At 37.8% G+C, this 22,133-nt stretch overlaps 1 protein-coding gene across 1 annotated transcript in view; it reads right to left on the reverse strand.

Moving 5' to 3' along the window:
- Positions 1 to 7,473: 7,473 nt before the first annotated feature.
- The window catches only part of LOC131787618 (fibulin-2-like), a 29,496-nt gene continuing 14,836 nt past the window's right edge, over positions 7,474 to 22,133 (reverse strand). The window contains exons 10-12 of the mRNA XM_066167189.1: positions 8,870 to 8,992; positions 8,435 to 8,557; positions 7,474 to 7,799 (exon numbers count right to left, since the gene is read on the reverse strand). Coding sequence (XP_066023286.1) covers positions 7,474 to 7,799; positions 8,435 to 8,557; positions 8,870 to 8,992 — 572 coding nt within the window. The remainder of the gene's footprint in view (positions 7,800 to 8,434; positions 8,558 to 8,869; positions 8,993 to 22,133) is intronic.

Here is a 22,133-nt window from a genome sequence, read left to right on the forward strand (position 1 = left end):
ATGAAAAACTTTCGATATTTTTTGTAAGAATGGAAAATTTCACGTTTAGAGAGATGCATGTAGGCGAAAAATCGATGGGAAAATCGTAGCGTTTCTTTCTTCTGTCGCTTATTAATTTGGAGATTTGCTAAAATCAACAAATATGGCTTTGGTACGACACAAAACATTTATCAGTCTATAATTTGATTGTTTATCGTCATCATTGCTCATTTTAGGAGATTTTAAAGTCACACGCTGCATGTTAGTTGACATTATTACATGTTCCACTACGCTACAACTTCGGCTTTTACAGACGAGAAATTCAGCGCTCTCGCTTGAGAGCAAATATCAATAGTTCTATCAAACTAAAACTGTGCTTCTATCCCGAAAATAAAATTAAAACAGAGTTGTCGTTGTCACTTACCGCCATAAAACATTTCCATCCAGAACTCCGCTAAGCTAACATCTGTTGAGTGACCCAAAGACTCCGTGGGAATTATTTAAGCGCGTTGTTCACGCTGTCTGCTAGATAACAATTTCAGAATAATCTGCAGATCTCTATGATTATTTGCTTGCTTCGATCTTAAAATATCTTCATTTTTTCTCAAGCATTCTATTACTACATATAAATCTACATCTCTCTAGATCAAGTGTTACCGGCGTTTAATTGCATGACTTATGAAATTTATTTATTATTATGAGCCAGCAGTAGCAGTACCTGTACCCTCTTCTGCAGTCTTCGTCTAAATTTTGCAAGGTGCCTCCTTATCTTCTGCCTTGTTCAGTCAGTTTCGACCTCTGAAGCTAGATCATCCACATCGCCCTCTTTGTCCTCATTCATATTGACCCCGTCAATAAAAAAATTTTGTTACGGCAGATAACCGGCTGAAGTATCGAGCGATTTGCTGCTCTATCAACCGGTCAGTCTTAGACAACATTTCTGGCCGATGCGTCTCTTAAACTCGATATTTGGGAAGTCACATTAGAGGCAGTTGCCTTATTTGTTTCCTCCCCTGTCCAGCACACGTCTAAGAGATAATTCTTTGCTTTCTCATTTACGAATAGTAAATACATGCGTGACATTTTTCGAACGTTACATGTACGAGTACGTGATCCGTTTGAGGATCACAGATTTAGTGTAAATATTTGACCCCTCAACATCACGTAATTTCTCTAGTTTACAGAGGTCTTAAAACGCTTCTTTGCATGGATTTGCATTCTGCGGGTAGAAGACTAAAAGCGAATTTCTAGGGCGTAATTGCCTTTGATTTCTCAATTAAAGTTGTCGCAAACACAGTTTTTGGGGATCAAGAAACAAAAAAAAACTTATCAAGACCAAGTTTCATGTTCTAATGAGAATAAATAGCAAATAAAAACATGTTCTCTTGGGAAATACAGTTATAGATAACAGATGCTCTTTAAAACAAATAGTGATAGAAAAGGTTTCTGTTCTGCTCAATTTTGACTTTTCATAGCTTACTTCCAAATCTGAGGGAACGCGTTGAGGGAATAAAAAAAACATACACGTGTGATAATTCACGGAAGAGTACATTTCAAGGTTGCTGAATGTCTCTTTTGAATAAGCAGCACGCCAGTGAAAGCTAGTTTCGAGGCATTGACTGAACGACAAGTCAGAGACGCCAATAGGAAACAAAAAGATTGCTTGTTGAAGGAAAATAGTGGAACCGGAACTGGAACCGGAAAGAAATTTTAAAAGTTCCGATTAAACATCTGCACAGGCTTAGTTAGCAGAGATAGCTTAGGTACCAAACCTTCTGCGTTTTAAGGAGCTATGTTAAGGAGATCTGCACTGTACCTTAACACTAATCCTCTCTCCTTCATTTCGGGCGTTCCGTGCGTTATTGCCAAGAAAATTGCCATGCAATTTCAAACATAGAATTAAGCAACAATGTTCTGTAGACTCATTCAATTGTTTTCATAGTAACGCGTATAGAAACCATTTGATTGTTATCAAAGTTATACAAATTAGGTATGATTGAATACACGAACTGAAAAAATTGAAACGATCAGTAACCCTGCACTAACCTAGACGACAAGGCGAAGCCTACAGTCAACATTAGTTTTATTCCTGCCCAACGACTTATTTCAAAGACTCTTCCTTGCCACTTGCGGGCTCTGCCTAGAAACGTTAAGCGGCAATTTGTCAATGTGAGCACGCTTCAACAAAGTGGTGCATTGCAGTACTACGAAATGAATTACTTATCACTTTTTTGTTTGCAACAAATCTATGAGTAACAAACCACACTAGCATCCTCACTACATGTACATTCATGTTTTCCCCAGCCAAGGAACGAACAACAAGGCAACATTGGCTCTCCCCCTTGGCAGTAAACACCATCCATCCTGACTGGGTCAGAACCCTGAACGTCTTCAGTGCAACAACTAGCCCGAGATGCACCAGAAAAGCCACGCTAACGGCACACCACACTGGCTTCGTTAATTGTCCAGTGATCATCACACACTGTACCCCACTCCCCGTTGTGATAAACTTCTGCGCGTCCTTAGTTTGCTCTACCGCCCATTAAACGGATAGTGACTGTATAATGAACGTAAATAAAATGATTCCTGAGTGAGAGATATAATTAATTGGCCATAGGATACCTCTGAGACAAGAAACTTTGAGACCTTCATATTTAATTCTGCTTGCAAAAAAAATTAGAATTGGGACCTTTTGCTGTTCCTGTTTGCTATAAAGGACTTCAGTAATTTACCTGTGCAGGACTGGTGACCATTACTGAAATATCCGGGCGAATATCTACATTCATATGAACCAATTCTATTGACACACTGAGCGTTCGAATTGCAGGAGATAGATCCCGTCTGACACTTATCCACATCTGTTAAAGCAGTATGGGAACCCGTCAGATTTAAAGCTATATTTTCAAAATCGATTAAATTTTGAAAATATTAAGTAATATGACCGTGTGGAGTACAATTCGGTTTGTAATCATACGGGCAATAGACAAAACCGGACGACCGCGAAGCGGGAGTCCGATTTGTCAATCACGAGTATTATTACAGACAGAATAGACGACACGAAGTCCTGTTTCCAATTAATCATAACCATAACAATTTCCGAAAAAACAATGCATCTAGAACAAATATCTGTAGTGGAAACAATGTTAGAAATTCCTTCATTTGGAAATTTCCCAGTTTTTCTTTCAATAAGTGGTTGTTGCTATGATTACTGTGATAAATTCTGTGATTGGTGGATTTAGGTGATTTAAAAGAGAGGAGGAGGAAGAGTAGGAATACAAAGGAAGAAGAACCCATCAAGTGGATACTAAAAAAGTCAAAGCAACAGCAAAAAGGTGTGCCATAATAGTATTATAAGCCCTCTTAGATGGGTTGTCAGTCTATCAAAAATAACCTCGCAGCAATTCATCTAATTCCCTTAAAAGCTTCCTACTTCTTATTACTTATTTCTTCACCTTAGCTAGAGAGTGCCACCATAACACTATACATAGACTGAGCTAAGGTCCAAACGATTGCATCATCTACCTGGCCACCAAGTGTGCCTAAAATAACCTTACCGGTGCAAGATTTGCCGTCACCAGATTATCCAGTCACACGCTGACAACGAAATGAGCCTTCGGTATTCTGACAATCTGCATTCGGATCACAGACAGGAAAACTGCATTCGTCAACATCTGCAAAGAATTGATATATAAATAAGCCCCTATCGAAAGACCTAAAAATTACAAACCTGCAAACTACGACACGAGATCACCCTTTTTTCTTTTTTTTTTTTCTCTTTCGTGGCTTAGATCCAAAGAAGAAACATTCTACTCGTTGCAATACTATGTGCTCTATGAACACTTAGTAAACAGGTAGTGTCAAATAGAGCTTTCGGAACCAAACATTTTTACTTTTTTTAAGTTTTCAATGCCGACGAAAATTACATGCCTAAATGACATTACTTCGGCTATACCTAATAATCGACAGCATACTAAAACACAATACATATTTTCCTAAAACTGCAAGGGTTCTGATAATAACTTATTCTCTGTTCATGACATTCGGTAAGTTCCTTAAAAAATCATCAACTACTTTCACTATAACCACAGTTCACTTAAGGCCAATCAACTTTTTCACTAGCAACACCCTGGAGATCCGTGAAGTCTGCCTCCGTTCGAGAAACTATAACGTTAAATATCTTGTTTGAATTTATTTTTCTCGGCAGAGAAAGGTACCAAAGAGTAAATATCGAGCCCACAAGCTTAAAACACTAAGAAGACTAAGGACCAAACCAAATAGTCAACAGTGGATCACTGATTGATACTTTTCACCGCCTATAATTCTCAGATAAAAAAAGACAGCAACAACAACGCAAGTAAATTACTCTTTGAAGCTGAAGTTAAGAGGAATAAGATTGATTTTCTGAAAATGTTCTACCACTTCTTTTGCCTGTTTCTATCAGAAAGGTAACGAAAAGTAAGAGTCTATTTCAAAAACATAACACACTTACATGACTAGGGCCCAAACCTCTGGATTTCCCATGTAACTACCAAGTCTACGTTAAAAAAAAAAACCTTATCAGTGCGAAAATTGCCGTCACCGGAAAATCCAGTCACACACTGACAACGAAATGAGCCTTCAGTATTCTGACAATTGACATTTGGATCACAGACGGGGATGGAAAAGCTGCATTCGTCAACATCTGCAAAGAAATCAAATAGTCAGTAGTGGAGCTCCGATTGGTGGTGTTATTTTTTAACACTTGGGTGTCCTTTGTTACATCGGACCACGTTTCGGGGAAAGATGTTCAAATTCGTTGTAACAACGCAATTCAAAACTTGACAACTAAGATAAGTTTTCAATGCCAAAGTAAAATGCATGTCTGAAATACTTCGGCTATACCTAATAACCGACAGCATACTAAAAACAATACATAATTTCTTAAAATTGCAAGTTTTCTGATAATAAATTAATTTCTGTTAGTGACTTTCGGCAAGTTCTCAAGAAAATTATCAACTGCTTTTCACTTTTATACCTCAAAATTTTTTCACTTTAATTTGAATTGGTATAACCACAGTCCACTTAAGGCTGACTAACTTTTTCACTGGCAACACCCTGAGGTCCCTGAAGTTTGCCTCCGTTCGAGAAATTAAACATGTTAAATATCTTGTTTAAAATTCTATTTCCTGACAGAGAAAGGAAGCGAGAGTAAATTTCCAGCCTGAAAAACATAACACATTATTACGACTGAGGCCCAAAGCAAATAGTCAACAGTGGAACAACGATTGATACCTTTCACTGCAAATAACTCTAAAAGGAAAGATAGCAAAAACTACGCAAACAAATTTCACTTTGAAGTTAAGGCTAAGAGGGATAAGTGACAGATGACCTGGTTATGCTAGTTGGTGTTATATTTCAACCCGTTGCCGGTCTTTTTGTACCAGGGGCGTTTCGCACCCAGTCGCTTTGTACCCGGCTTGGTCGATTCGCACTAAGTTAGTAGAGTCGCTTTGTACCCAAACTAATAAAGTAGATCGTTCATTTTAACATGTTAAATGATTATAATAAACAGAAATATACGAATTTACTACCGTTTATAACAGAGGGAGAAAAATCTCACTTTTGCTAACTGTTATTTTGTTTCATTTCCACCCTCCTTAAATCTCTTGTTTATTCTATTTCCCTAACAGTGTGCTGGTAGCTATTTGTGTCCCCATATTTCAAAAGTAAGAGTAAGGTGTATAGCCCCAAAATCTAACACCTGATAAGACTAAGACCAAAACCTCTGCGTTTGTTTAAGTTATCCCGCTATTTCTCAAGAATATCTTTAACGGTACAAGATTTCCCGTCGCTAGGCGAATAATCAAAAAATTTGTCATTTAAAAGCCTGCGCATTTAATACCCTGCATTATATATTTTCAAATGCTTCGATAGTATAATGTTTTATATAAGTATCGTCTTAGATTCAAAGGGCGGTAATTAAAAAGTCTGATGAACAGTTGCACAAGTTGAGAAAACATAAAAAGCTCCATCAGGGTAACTTGTCATTAATTTTATGCAATATTTTCCCCATCTGATAAACAGAATACTGCATCAGTAGCTGATTTTCAGCTAATCTTTTCCATTTTAGGCTTCTCGTGCATCACTGCATCAAGGTGTCTGCCAATATGGAATTACGCAAAAGATGGTTCAAAGTCACATTTAATTGTTTTCATAGTAACACTAACACGTACAGCAAGTATATTCTATTATTATTAAAGGTACACAAATTGGTCGTGATTAAATACGCGATCTGAAAAAAGTACCCTAACGGCAAGACGAGGCCTTAGTTTTATTGCTACGAAATACATTTGACTTCCTTACATGGCAAAACTAACTTTCATTCACTTACATTAATGTGAATTACTCTTTCTGGTCCCAGTTACATGTATACAAATTTATGAATCTTCACTCAGAGATAGGATTAACAACGCTAATTTTCATGAAAACAAAATCCTGATAATCATGCTAACCATTAGGAGGTCTATGGCAACCCCTTCATGCTGCTGATTAAATTCGTCTAGCTACATGTATTATCTCTCTGTTTCCCGCACAGAGTCTCCTTGGACACTTACCGATCATTGCGTACACTGAATAATAGCGTTACCTATACGCTGTTCTACTGGACTGGCAACACAATGAATATAAAAAATTTTAAAGCTAAAATTATTACTTCAATTCCCTTGTTGCCTGGTGTTTCTTCTTAAGTTAAAAACATCCAGTCGCTCTAACGTTTTACTCAAAAAAAACTTCGACAGCTGTTTACTAAATACAGAGCATTTAAACAATATCTACCTTGACATAAAATGCTGACCTACACCGGCATATTAGAATCAGTCTTTTGTAAATGTTCTTAACATCTAACATGATTTCAGTACGATTCTCTACAGTATTTCTTAGACTCAATGAAAGGAATTCTTAGCAGCCATATCACGCCGGTTGATCTTGCAAATTTCGTCATCTCGTGTTGCACATATTTGAACCAAGATCAAAAGCTAACAAAGTGTTGCCTAATCAAATCAAAAGTTGCGTTACGGCTGTTATCAGTATCGTGTTGCATGGACTTCGATTTTTCATACAACAGTGTTGCGCGAGAAATTGTTTTCGCAATTTTCCCGAGTAACACCACCTTTAGAAAAGAGTGGGGTGATGACAAATCAAATATTCATAACTTTCTCATCCTTACATTTACATTACAAAAAAAAAATGAAGAAGCTGATGAGATATGTATAGAAGCAGTTTTTACATACAGAATCTCTATGATTATGTTTTCATGTGCTTTCCAATTACTTCGGCCTCTTAACGATTATTTCTGATTCCCCACTGTAATGTGGTCTCAGGCACTGGAAAGCTCAACCCAGAAACAAAATGCACTTTTTTTCAATGTGCGCAGGCCGCAGTAAGGTTGTACATTACAATACCACAAAATAACGAAAACTTTGGTTCTTGCGAATCAATTTTTTGTTAGCGACCAACCTAATTGTTACAAACCACACTAGCATCCTCACTATGGATACAGTTTTCTATTTGCCAGCCTGGAAACATACAATGAGACAACATTGCCTCTCCGCCTTGGCAGTCGACATCATCCATCCAGATTGAACCAGACCCCTCACCGTATTTAGCTCTATGAGGAGCCTGTTTTCCACCAGGAAAGCCAAGCTGACGACATACCACATTGGCGTCATTGGTGTCCCATAGATCATCACACACTGTGCCCCACTTCCCGTTGTGATAAATTTCAACGCGTCCGTAGCTTGCTCCACCGCCCATTAAACGGATAGGAGCGCCCTCCTTACTAGCTGTGTAATCAACATACATTTGACTGAGTGTTGGAGGTCTCAGAGATCACACTGGCCTCAAATATACTTGAATAATTTAAATTAAATACTTAAGCTTTATAAGAGAAAGGGAGCCCCGACAATAAATTATCTTCGTATTTACCTGCAAGTGAAGGCGCCCAACGGGGTCCTGTATATGACACGTATTTTACTTTTTTTCTTTCCCTTCTAAAAGTTTTCAATGCCAACTTAACATGCATTTCTGAATTTCTTAGGATATACCTGATAATCGATAGAAAACTAAAATCTATATACGCTTTCGAAAAACTGCAAGCTTTTTGATAATTACTTAATTCTCCATACGGGAAACATGTCATTCGGCAAGTTCTCAAGAAAATCATCAACTACCTTTCGCTTTCACCTCTCAAAAACTTTAATAGAATAGAAATGACCACCGTCAACTGAAGGCCGACTTAATTTTTCACAGCAGCACCCCGAAGTCTGCCACCGTTCAAGTAGTTAAACACACAAAATCTTTTGCTAATTCTATTTCCCGATAGTTCTGGTAGACCCTTTGTCTAGAGAAAGGTACCGAAGAGTAAAGTCTCGCCCAAAAACATAACACCGGTAAGACTAAGGCTCAAAACTCTTCATACCAGTGCAAGATTTCCCGTCACCGAAGAATCCAATTACACACTGACAAAGGAAAGAGCCTTCGATGTTCTGACAATTGGTATTTGAGTCACAGACGGAAATAGAATAACTGCATTCGTCAACATCTACAAACAAACCAAATAGTCAGTAGTGGAGCTGCGATCGATAATTTTTACTGCTTGTAACTTATAACTACTATTTTTCAACACCAGGAATAACACAATATAAAATTCTCCCTCTCCACTCTCCCTCCCACACATTCTCAAATCTTTTGTTAATTCGATTTTCTGAAAATTTACTACTACCTATTTATTGCCCCTTTCTTGCAGAAAGGTAACGGAAAGTAAAGAACCTTCTTCAAAAACATAACACAACTACGGCCCAAACCTCTGCGTTTACCATACAACCACCAAGTCTGCCTTAAAAAATAACCTTACCGGTGCAAGATTTCCCATTACCAGAGAATCCAATCACACACTGACAATGAAATGAGCCCTCCGTATTCTGACAATTGGCCTTTGGATCACAGACGGGGATGGAAGAGCTGCATTCGTCAACATCTGCAAGGAAATTAAATAGTGAGTAGTTAAGCTCCGATTGATGATTTTAACTGCTTGTAACTCTAAAAGGAAACATTGGGAGAAGTGACAAGAGATCTGTTCAATATCGGTGGTGTTATTTTTCAACACCTGGAATAACACAATTTATATTCCCTTCCTCCACTCCCCCTCCTACACATCCTCAAATCTTTTGTTAATTCGATTTTCTAAAACTGCACTACTACCTATTTACTGCCCCTTTCTTGCAGAAAGGTAACAGAAAATAAAGAACCTTCTTCAAGAACATAACACGCCTAAACGACCTGGGCCCAAACCTCCGTGTTTACTATGCAACCACCACGTCTGCCTTCAAAAATAACCTTACCGGTGCAAGATTTCCCATCACCCGAGAATCCTGTCACGCACTGACAACGAAATGAGCCTTCAGTATTCTGACAATTGGCATTCGGATCACAGGCGGGAATGGAAGAACTACATTCGTCAACATCTGCAAAGAAATCAAATTGTCAATAGTGGAGTTTCGATTGATGATTTTTACTGCTTGTAACTGTACAAGGAAATATAAGGAGAAGTGACAGGAGACCTATTCAATCTCGCTGGTGTTATTTTTTATCACTTGGGCGCACTTTGTTATATCGAAACACTCTTCGTGAAGGATGGTCAAATCAAAACTAGACAACTAAGATAAGTTTTCAATGCCAACGTAAAATACATGCCTGAATTACTTCGCCTTTACCTAATAACCGACAGCATACTAAAAACAATACATGCTTTCTTAAAACTGCAAGTTTTCTAATAATAACTTCCTGACATTCGGCAAGTTCGTAAGAAAATTATCAACTGTCTTTCACTTTTATACCTCAAAATTGTCTCACTTTAATTCGAATTGATATAACCACAATCCACATACAGTACTATGCAAAAGTAATGCAAACGATTATCGTTGTTTATCGCAATAATCGCGAGATATCGGCGATATGTAAGCGATATTTCCGTTGGAATGATATATCGGCCGCCGGGCTATTGTTCTAACCGTGAGATATCGCCGATATATCGTTGAGCTCCTCACGAATTATCGTTTTCCCTGAGCGATATATCGTTTTTCCTGAACGATATATCGTTTTTCTTGAACGATATATCGTTTGAACTCAGCGATATATCGTTTGAGCTCAGCGATATATCGCCGCCGCCTAACAATATCTCGTTTAAACTAAGCGACATATCGTCGTGTCGGTAAGATATCGCCATTATTACGTGTTCGATCGGTGAGGCAACATTGCGCCACTCGGCGAATTTTTCATCAACCTGATACTGTCTGAGCGAGTAGGAAAGTAAACCTAGTGTATCATTCTATTCGAAGTCTGTTTCATCAGCGTGAAAAGGGTAGTATAAGAAATTTATGCCAGTTTCGCTACATACAGAGTCGGCTATGGTCGAAGTTTGCCACACGTTCGCTGCACATCAGTTAAGCAAGTTCGCTACTACACAAAATAACACAAAATAACATTTAACAACATTTAACACTTATATAGCGCTTATTCGCATGCGTTCTAAGCGCTTTACATCCACTGTATTACAGTATGACTTAGAAATATAAAAACAAAAGATTAAGTTATCTAATTTAGATTAAAAGCGCATTTAAAAAGGTGTGTTTTCAGTTTAGATTTAAAAATATTCAAACTGGGCGAAGACTTGACTTCTAAAGGTAAGGAGTTCCATAAAAGGGAGCAGCTACTGTAAAAGTTCTAAAACCATAAGAATATATTATTTTTGACAAGAAATGACTCAAGTTTATTTACTGAGCAGCATACATAAAACTTGATTTACCAATCAAACTGAGAGCCTATAAAACACCAAACAACTCAAATTAAAACAAATGAGAAGCAATAGAGGTGGGAAGCCTCCAATGTAATTTCACAAAGCACATAGTCATCCGATCTCCTCTCCATTTGGTAGAATACTGTAATATAGAAATTATCACTAAAAAAAGTGGTTTACTTTAAGTTGCTTCAAACACAACAATGAACAAAACAACAGACAATTCACAGGAAAAGCAGTCAGTTTCAGTAGACAGTGAAATCCATTTACATCTGAGTGCTGGGCTTGGCTGAGTACCTTGCTCGTGTTAATGTATATCTAGTGCCTTGGATATCAACTCTACGGCATCTTCTACAGTGAAAACCTTTTCAGCCTCTTCATCAGAAATTTCAATACCAAATTCATCTTCCAGTGCCATGACAATCTCCACTACATCCAAACTGTCCAAACCAAGATCGTTGACAAAGTGACTCTCGCTCGAAACCTTTTCAGGATTCACTTTGTCAAAAAGTTTTAAAACATCCATCGCCCGTGTCTGAATTTCGTCTCTTGTCAATGCCGTTCCTGCGTCAGCGAACATGCGAACACCCACAAGAGCAGGTCGCATTTTTTCAAAGGAGTTACTCCCAGGAAATGTACTTTGCAGGTGTTTGTTAGAAGCAAAGATTACTCGTGGTAAAGTGTAACTGTTGTTTACGTTGAAGATGTTCAATAGATGAATAGACGATGCGTTTGATGTTTATCATTTTAATAGCAAGGAAATAGCACGTAAAAACTGTAACAAGAACGACAAAAAATACACTTAATGGACCTAACATTACAAACGGATCGTTCGATGAAACTAAAACGAGATTCACACAATAGATCGGAACTCTGCGTGAACTAAATATTCGTACAAACATTACAATCTCAAATCGACAATACCTGAGACGAAATCAGTATTTCACACAAACGATCAACGAAGAAGAGGCTAAACAAAACATATAATCAACCTAAAATCATACCCCTTTTCCCTTTTGTACAAGAACAGAACCTTTTTCGTTACGTTGTTTTGGAAGGCACACGTAGACTACGTTACGCAACGTACTAGAGAGCTAAAATAGTGAACGCCGCTAAATCTACTGCGCATGCCTGTTTCCGTCACGCAACAAATTGATATAAGAAGCGTTACATAAAGAGCAAACAAGGCTTGTTTAAATTATAAGAAAGGCTATATTTATTTTGATACTATCGAAAAAACGAGAGTAGCGAGAGCGAGAAAAAGACAGCTTGTGAAAACGGTACTGAGGGAGGGTGCAAAGCTTACTTTTTTTAACGCGTTGCGATGTGTTATTGCATCCCCATGGAAACCAACCTGTATTTGCATATAATGTACCCGCGGGACTTCACATACCAGAGAAAGAATTGCTTGTCTCCACAAGGAAGTATTTTATCCCGTACAAATATTGAAAGCCTTGAGACGCGAAAATCTACAAGGAAGCCTTGCAAGTGTCACCAGGATCATCAACAAAATACAGGAAACTGGATCCACTGAAAACCGCCCTCGATCAGAATAAAGGGGTAAGTTTCTAAAGAAACTGTGGTGCTGCGTCGGTGGGACAGTATAGCAGGTAATTTAGTGTTAACAATTAGACGCTACCAGACCACATATTTATGCAGGATGATGGTCTCAAACATACGTCAAGACTAGGAACTTATGGCACGAACTGAAATTTTACTTAGAATCGAAAGTGAAGCCGCAAAACAAAAAAGAACTGGTTGACGGAATAGAGGCGTTTTGGGCTGAGAGGGTGACGGAAGCGAAATGCGCTAAGTACATCGACCATGTGCTTAAGAAACTCGTCCCGAAAACTCGTCAAGAAATTAGACATGTTTTATATCTTGTTTAAAATTCCATTTCCTGACAGAGAAGGGTACGGAAGAGAAAAATGTCCGGCCCAAAAGCTTAACACACTGATAAGACTAGGGCAACAGTGGAACAACGATCGACAATTCTATATAAGTAGGTGGTGTTTAAGGTGCACTCGGATTGGTTATTCAAACTCCAAATATCCTTTGCTATTCACCTCTTAGCAATTTGCGTGGGATTTGCGCCCGAAAGTAGTAATCATGCGGGAATAAATAAGCTGAAACCATATTTCTGTCTATTATCCCGCTGTTTAAGCATGCACTAAAACAGCTATTCACCTCCGTGTCGGTGGCTAGAGTTGGATATTTACTTTGCCACTCCGCCACCACCAGCCATTTCCATTCAGGTGAGTAGTTATTAAGTATTGTTTCGGATTAAGTCTATAAGAGATAATTAAATGGCACCGTCCTTTATAGCACTTGGTAGAAATAATACATGGTTTGGACATAATCCAATTATAAAAAATATGCCTTCAGCTCTAATCCAATGCTAAACGCCAAAGAATTGACATTGACAATAGCTCGTACATTCGTCCCGTGGTATACGTAGCTCGCTGCTTTCGCCAGATCCCTCTCGTGTTCTTTACTCGTTGAGTTATTTAGTTCACAGTTGTGTGCTTCTCCTCCATTTTGTCCAAAATAAAAGTTCACACTAACACAGTTATGGAGCAGGTAGCAATGATATTCACACGTGTCCCTGTCAATCACACTGATGTTTGCTATGGTGTGGTTAATTAGACGTTCTCCTACGAAGAACAGAGTGGATGGAAATGCTAAGATACGGCATTGATCTAAAAAGAAAAACCAATAAAACATAAAATTACTTTAGTTCTATCCCTTTGAGAGTTTTTGCTAAGTATGAGAATACGCATATGGATGATTCCGATATTTGTCTGGATTATCTATGGCAATAACTACATACCGAGGTGTAACAGGTATTGGAAAAAGTGTTTGCATCATGTGATATCAATCGCTTTTTCGATTTAGTAAGCTCGTTGGAATATTTGACCTCCAAAAACCGTTTTAAAACAGCAGAAATCGCCAGAAACTACGACGGATACACGGGGCATGAGTAAATTTTATTGATTTTACATGTAAAATATTCATATTTCGAAATATTTATCGTTGTAAATCGACCATATTTCGTTCCCCATACTATTCCTTATAACGTGTTCAAATTTTCAACGGTTCCTCCCGTAACTTAACACCAAGTCACACAACGCGTGACGCGTTCATGAATTCATCGTTGGCTTTTTCTCGAGACGTGAGGTTGGGCTGCCTGTGGTCAAAGGCAAACATTGTTGCAACTGTTTATGGTGGTTACAATAGTACCGACAGTTCCGACTCTTCACGAGTCTCTTTGAGCTTGACCTTTTCTACCGCATGGTTCGCTTGAAAAGTAACTAAAACGCCTAATTAAAATTTGTTACGGTTTTACCGTAGTGTTTGTTTTCATCCTCATAAAAAAGGAATAGCTTAAAATGCCATTTTTAGGCTAGATTTTGTGTTTTGTGCATTTGTATATAAACTGACCGTGCACGCTAGCGCGGTTGCAAATAAAGCAAGGGGTCTGTCTGGAAAATATCAACATGAGAATAAAGGTAAAGACAGACCGACACAGACTCTCCATGTGGCTTCTGTGGTCGCGTCGCATTGTCGCCTTCAAATTATATTTATGCTCAATTTTCAATTATAATTTGTTTGTTAGGAACATAGAGTTTCAATAACAATTTTACAGAAAGTGCCAGAAAACTCTCTGAAGTTTAAGACCTTTCTTAAAAATTGAAAAATGAAATTTAATTTAAACTCAATGATCAGTAATCTTACAATAATAATCGCGAAACATCCTATCTACTGTTCGACTACGAAGATTTCCTGTCCTGTCCTGCTTATTCAATATTATATTTATTTCATACTTGAAGTTTTTTCTTTATCTATACTTTAAAAATTTTTTGGGGTTTATTTCTTTGATCTGAAAAATTGACGCGTTAGCTCCATTTTGTGCATACCTCAGAACAAAGCGAAGTCCTACAAATACGGAAGAAATTATTCAAATGCCGAGTTTTAATCAAGACGACTGATGACGCGAAAAAAATTATTGCGATGGAAGTTCGGTTAAGTTATTTCAGCTGGTTATGTAAGATTTTGTTATTCCTTGATTATGTTTAGCCTACTTTTTATACTGCGAAACTCATGTCTTTTGAAAGACATTGCAAGAACTCTGTTGGACATTTTCTTGTAACGAAAATTTGGTAAACTGAGTGACCGCAGTGACGAGTGTAGTACTCTCATCGCCAGAAATTTCTTAGAAGGACAAATTAAATGATCAAAAGCAGAATTTTCCCTTAAAAACAACAAAAAAGGCGAAAAAATGACAAAGCATGTAAATTTTGCGAGTAGTTTGAAGCTTCTTAATTAATTTAGCCTTCAATTTTTAGCCTTTGAAATGTTGCATTTTTGTTTTAGTGAACTGTTGAGGATGATTTGCTAATAGAGACAGAAACAAGATAAATCTACTTTCTTAAAGCAAGAAAGTAATCTTACCATCCATGCAGGATAAATTTTGTTCAAGGTTAAAAACCAGAGGGATGAAAAACATATAGAGCCAAAGGTCCATGTCTTCAAAACCCGGCCAAATGCTAGAGTAATATTTGATAACAATCCGCTGATTAAAATCGCGCTGCGTAGGTAAAAGAGGGATATGTTTACTTTCCGTCTCAGGGAAACTAATAGTATATTGTTTTGCTAAAAACTTACAGTAGGTTATGGTGTTTTTTTTCCTGTCTTTTTCCATCTGCTATCTCTATCTATTGCCTCCGCTTTCCCACATACATTATTTCCTACATTCTCAGTTATATTTTTGCTTTGAACAAACGTTATCACTTTTGTTCTCGTACTCTTTTCATTTACCATACTTCAAATTCTATTAGATTTTTTCCGCAGAATTGTTTTTTCTTGTTTTAAAAAGCTTCAATGTAATTTTTCTTTTCGGTTTTTTTTCCCATCTGTTATTCTTTATCTGTTGCTTCCACTTTCCCACATTCGTTATTTCCTACATTCACAGTTATATTTTCTGTTTTGAATAAACATTATCACCTTTGTTCTCGCATTCTTTCATTCAACATGATTCAAATTTTGTTAAAGTATCTCGGCAAATCTATGTTTTTCGTTTTGTTTTCAAAAGCCTCATTGTAAATGTGACCCTCCATGGGATTTGAGGGAATAAGGTGAACGCACGCAGACGGTACACTAGCACGTTAAAACAAAAGAACGAGCTTTTAACACGTTAGCTGCGTGTAAGTTACTTGCCTCATTAACTTCGCAGCCATTGTCTTGCGTCGCACGGTAGAAACAAAGGAACGTGTTAGGATTTTGCTCGCAACTTTGCACTATAATTAGAACATAGTGACCGTGCCAATTTTACAACACGCTCTTAAAGTTAAATTCGCTTTCGATTTGTACAAGAAGAACGTCCTAAGATTAAAGGCTTTTTAGCTCACCGATACGCCCGGCCGATATACGATACTTAGTATTCAGTGCAACTAATTCACCAAACGTAAAGGAATATCTCGACTTGTTGTCCATCATTTAAAACTATAATTACTTGAATTTTTTGCTTCATTTTTAAATTCCTCATTTTCGTAAAAAAGCTTGCAAAACACGAGCCGAACGAGCAAAGTCCTCTGCTCTTGAAATCGGGCATTAATTTTTGAAGGTAGCAAGCACAACCTTTTAAAATAGTAAGGGCGAACCTGTACGTTGCAAAGCAAATGGCTACTTCATTGAGGGTAAACTGTGTTCTCACCGTGTTTGTCTGTTCTGCTAGTCTTCGAGGCATTATTTATTTTTTTTAATACGGACGGAGTTTACAAAATATGCCAGCAGACTCAAACAAGGTGTCATCAAATGAAGGAGAGTTTGAGTTAAATAGCTAGTGTTTGTATTTTCCATCGATATGTAAGGTCAAAAGGTCGCTCAAAATTGCTGAAGTGACCTGTTTTGAAAAGGCTCTGAAAACTCGACTGACCCTTCACCATTCATTGGAAGCGAATTGCCAATCAATTTTATTCTTGAAAGCTAAGGTTAAGAGGAATAAGTGACAGATGACCTGGTCATGCTGGTTGGTGTTTTATGTTAACCAATTACAAACAAATTAGGATGCATATGGTTATATCGAAGAATTCTTTCTAAAATGAATGTTAATATTTCTTAAATAACGAAATTCAAAATCCCCCTCCCTTCCATTCCACAAATTCTCCTTGAATCTTTTGTTAATTCGATTTTCTAAAGAAGTACCTCTAGCTAATTATTGCCCTTTTCCTGCAGAAAGCTAACGGAAAGTAAAAAAATCTACTTCAAAAACATACCATACTTACATGAATAAGACTCGAACCTGTGCGTTCACTAGGTAACCACCAAGTCTGCCTTCAAAAAAAATCTGACTCGCGCAAGGTTTCCCATTGGCATTTGGATCACAGACGTGGACGGAAGAACTGCATTCGTCAACGTCTGCAAATAAATCAAATAGTCAGTAGTGGAAGTCCGATTGATAATTTTTGCTGCATGTAACTCTAAAAGGAAACATACCAAAATCTTTATCACCAAATACTCTTTACAGAAGAGGTTAAAAGGGAGAATTGACAAGAGACCTGTCCAATATCTGTGGTGTTATTTTTCAACACTTAGGCGCACTTGGTTATATCGAAACAATTTCGTGGAAGGATGTTCAAATTTGTTGGAACAGCACAATTCAAAACTACACACCTCAGTGCATAAAGGCCTTGGCGACAATACGGGAAAAGTACTTAAGGACAAATAATGCAAATGCTATTTTTCAAGCAATTGTTTATGTAAATGTTTTTCACTCAATCACGTTTTACATTCAAAAGTGAAATTATTTCAGGAACAGTAATGATTGTCTACGATTTTTGATTGGGAGTTTGCTCTGAGAGGATACGCGAAAAAAACCCCAGATCGATTTTCACGATGAAATAAGGTACCTTTTGTTTTCACGTCGCAGTAAGCGAATACAACCTTTCAGGTATAATGGAGTAAACCCAGAATCTGGCACTGACGGCTTACCCTCCTTCACTTGTCTTAATCTCTTTACACGTTTCAGCCGGAGGTTCTGAAACGGACCCGAGAGGCACTGAAATACAACGGATTGTTTCTTGTTCACTTATATCACTTATCATTCCATAATATAATTATTCTTAATTCTTCATTTTCTCTTTTCTTCTTTCAGCATTAAGATATTACCTCTCTTCGTGTCTTTTTTAGTACAAAATCCTCTTCTCTGGCTTCCTTAGAACGGTCGCCCAACTCGCAAATGTCTTCGGTGAAGACGTAGTTGCAACTTTGGCATATGATATCTTGGTAACATTCCCGTAAACACACATCACCGAGATCCGCTTTTGGGATCTTTTTGAAGATGTGTCCTTGCAGCATCATACCCAGGACCGACACCTCTCCTTTGGCGTTGCTGTGTTGAGAATTTGCATCTAAGAATGTTGGACTTACAACCATTAGCAGTAGCAGAGTGAGGGCCATCTTGCTCCACTCAGCAGCTTGATGACCCCTGATGGCGATAAAAGTATCAGTAGATTCGGCTAATGGAAAAATTTGCCAGGTCGCTAAGACTTAGTGAAAGGAGGCGACAAGATCGTTTAAGGATTTATTTATTGTTTGCGAAAAATTTAGGGGGCGCCAATAGCTGTCTACAGCCATATGAAACAATCCTCTCCCATGTTGAGATGAATAAACGACCCTCAGAAAACCGCAACGATGACGTGGCCAAACAAAAGATCTACTTCACAGAACAATATCTCTGCGATAACAAAAAGAGATATATGTAGATCCTTATAGAGATAAATAGCAATAATTTCTTGGCCGTGTTCCATCATCAATGTAAATACATCTTTTACTCTTTCCTTGAGCTCAGCGCGATACAAAGGTGAGCGGAGTTCTTGTTATTAAAACGAAACAGAGAGCGTTTATTCCACCCATAGCCAGAAACTCCGAACCAAAGTGGGTGGTGCTTATTTCTGTTATGCGCCAGCGCACATGACAGCCTGTCCAGAAAGCTAGCGTGTGATTAGTCCATGGCGTCGCGCGAGAAACCTTCGAAAGATTACCTCTCTATGTTAAATGGCATCTCATTCGCGGATGCCGACTCTGACCATCCAAAGAAAGTAATCAAGTACGGAAGTCGAAAGGTTTGTCGAAAGGCTCGTCGAAAGACGGGAAAGAAATGAAACGATAAGTGTTTAGTCGTAGTTCCTGTCTTCGCACGTGATCGCTTGTGATATATATTTTTTGATGAATTCAGTCGAAATCAGCACAGGCTTTTTTTGCCATATTTTGATTTCGGGGATGCCACACTACCATGTTCTTGCTGTGGATTGGGAGGATTTGTAGTTGAGAAGTCTATAGAAAAGCTATCAGTACTGTTAGGGTCTTTAAGTTTCAAACATCTGGTTTTCTTCCTACTTGGAGGGGCGAACTCAAACAACTAAAACGGGTCCTCATATTTCTGAAAGGTTAGATTCTACCTGTGGAGTGCCTCAGGGTTCTGTTCTAGGCCCACTGCTTTTTTTGTTATATATCAATGACATACAGGAATCATCAGATAAGCTTAGTTTTACCTTTTTGCGGATGACACAAATATCCTTTGCTGATAAAAATCTGAAATCGTTGGAACTCTGCGTAAATCAAGAGCTTAACAAAGCATATGATTGGTGAACTGCAAACAAATTGACCTTGAATATTAAAAAAAGTAACTTCGTCATGTTTTGCCCTGCCCAAAGGAAACTTTCCTATCAACCTAAAATCGTGATATTTGATAAGAAACAAAACAAGAAGGTGGCTCTAAAGCATAGAGGTTATGTCATATATCTCGGGATTTTAATTGATAAAAATTTGTCTTGGAAACACAATATTGACCATATAATCATTAAAGTAAGCAGAACCGTACGATCAATCGCATAATTACGACACTTTCCGCCAACGCATACCCTCTTAAATATATACCAAGCTCTTATAGCTCCTTACTTAACATACGGTCTGACAGCATGGGGTCAGGCTTGTAAATCTTACCTTGACAAGCTCCTAAAGTTGCAGAAATGAGCTCTTCGCTTTATCTACTTTTCTGATCATAATGAGCATGCAATTCCTTTATTTGTTGACGTTCATATCTTACCGCTAAAATTTGTTTATTATGAATCTATTGCTAATTTGATGTTTGACGTTCGAAACAGAACAGCTTCATCCAATATTCAAGATCTATTTCAAGATATATCTAATGTTCATTCTTACAATACACGTTCTTCTGCCTCTAATAACTTCTATACCAAACCTTCTAGGCTATCCGTTCAAGCAAATTCCTACTCTCGAATAGGAGTAAAAGTGTGGAATGCAATACCTCAAGCATTAAGAAATCTTTCCAAAAATGCGTTTAAAAGAAAACTCAAACGAATTGTATTCAACATATCAGGTTCACAAGACTCTAATATAGATTTATCTGAGATTATACAAAATGTAAATTCCTGGTAATAATTCTCCTGATCTATCCTGACTATTTTTATAAACAGTAGCTGTACCTTTTATATTTTAAATTAGGTCAATGTAACGGTTTTTCTTGTCGTTATTCAATACTGTTTCTTTCCCTTCTCTTTTATCAGTTAATTTCTGGGGTCTTTTTTTCCAATTCGGCTATTAAGGCATGGCCCGCCTAGATTAGTCTTTGCTAGTTGCGGGCATGCCCTTTTCTGTAAAATTTAATTGGAAATCAATAAAGTGTGTGTATGTGTGTTCAGTTTCAAAAGCTATAAATCCAGTCCAAATATTTCAACAAGATTAAGTGCCTTCTGTGCTCGAGTCTTTAGTTCTTTTAATTTTCTGTGTGTGATTGTTTGGTTTTGAGGTCTAGAATTTCAGTTCCTCTGTGAATCCCCAAGCTTTTAATTCTGTTACCTGTCAATGTACTTAGTAAGTTGTTGTTTTTCACCGTTCAGTTTTCTTAAACTTTCCTTTTCTCTTACATATTCTATTCTAATCTCTGAAATCTTTAACCAGTTTCTCCTTTTCATTCCTCAAGATTTTGATATTTTGCTCTCCAGATACATATTTCTTTCTCTGCTTTTTCAAGTTTTGACTGAATGGCATGCAGATCTGCTCCCTACTTCTCTACCGAGGTCACATTGTTTTTCAAAATAACCAGCTTACACAATTTTTCCTCATGCCCCTTTCTGTTTTTACAATTTCCTTTTCTGTTCAGAGTCTGATTTGTGATTGAAGCGGTTTGAAAGTCGGCCTTCAATTCGATCACTCTCTCAACTGATCTTAAACGCATGGCCAGGGATGATTCCATTTAGCATGTCAATGTATGCAAGGCCTGGGGTGTCTTTTTTCAATTTGTGCCATTGCATTAGTGCGGCATTCTTAACCGCCAGCAAGAATAGGACTTCATTACCACCTTCACTTTGTTTTGTCACATATCTTAACTGAGCTTCTGGTGGACCGCAAATACATATGAGGGGGTCACGGACCGGGTGACGATCAGACATTTTTTCATTATTGTTTTGGTTTTTTTTCCCGCGCGAAACTAAAACAAAAAATTCTTAAATTTCTCCAAAAGGGCATCTTATACCGAGCCCCCAGCCTCGTGATCACCCCCTGTAGTTACCAGTCTTTTATCTGTCATTGAGCCGTAGGTATTAAAATAGCGATCGTTTTTGCACAGCATTTAGTGCGAAGAAGAGAGACGTTCAGTAGTGTTATTTCAGCGCGATCGAAGGAAGATTACTGTTCGTAGATGCGTTCATATCTGCTGAAAGTAGGCAAAAAAAAAAGCGGCAATATTTTTAGGGTTTGCAAAGTTCTTTTTGCCGTAAATGTGGAATGACATCTTTGAACTTAAACAATTTGATTGGGATGGATCGATACCAGTAAGGGATTTCGGCTGAGTTAAGATTCGGGAAATGATATTTACGAAGGTAGACGCCATTTTCCGTATTGTAATGGGAATAAAACGTTGTAAGTTATAACGGAAAAAACCGCAACGACTGTTTCATTTACCAAAACACAGTAATTCTGTAATGAAAGTACTGATGAGTATCATTCAAACTGGCATTAGGATGGCGGGGTTACGTCCATAATACGAATTTTATTAACTGGTTTTAATGAATCCCATACTAAGCTTTGTATTCTTCAGCGAGTTTTTAAACTCTTCTAAGACTCTAAGTCTTGCGGTCTATTGCGCACGCGCGATTCGGAATTTCTGGCCATGATTGGCTCATTACGTGGAAAACCCCGTTATTACGTGTGCTACGCCGCAACGTATCATATCCTTAGACAAGTCTGTGATTTAATTCTTCTCGTTGGTCAGCTAATTACTATAATTCCAGAGGTCTGTGAA

Source organism: Pocillopora verrucosa, chromosome 5 (genome assembly GCF_036669915.1).
Source record: "Pocillopora verrucosa isolate sample1 chromosome 5, ASM3666991v2, whole genome shotgun sequence".
NCBI classification, from domain to species: domain Eukaryota; kingdom Metazoa; phylum Cnidaria; class Anthozoa; order Scleractinia; family Pocilloporidae; genus Pocillopora; species Pocillopora verrucosa.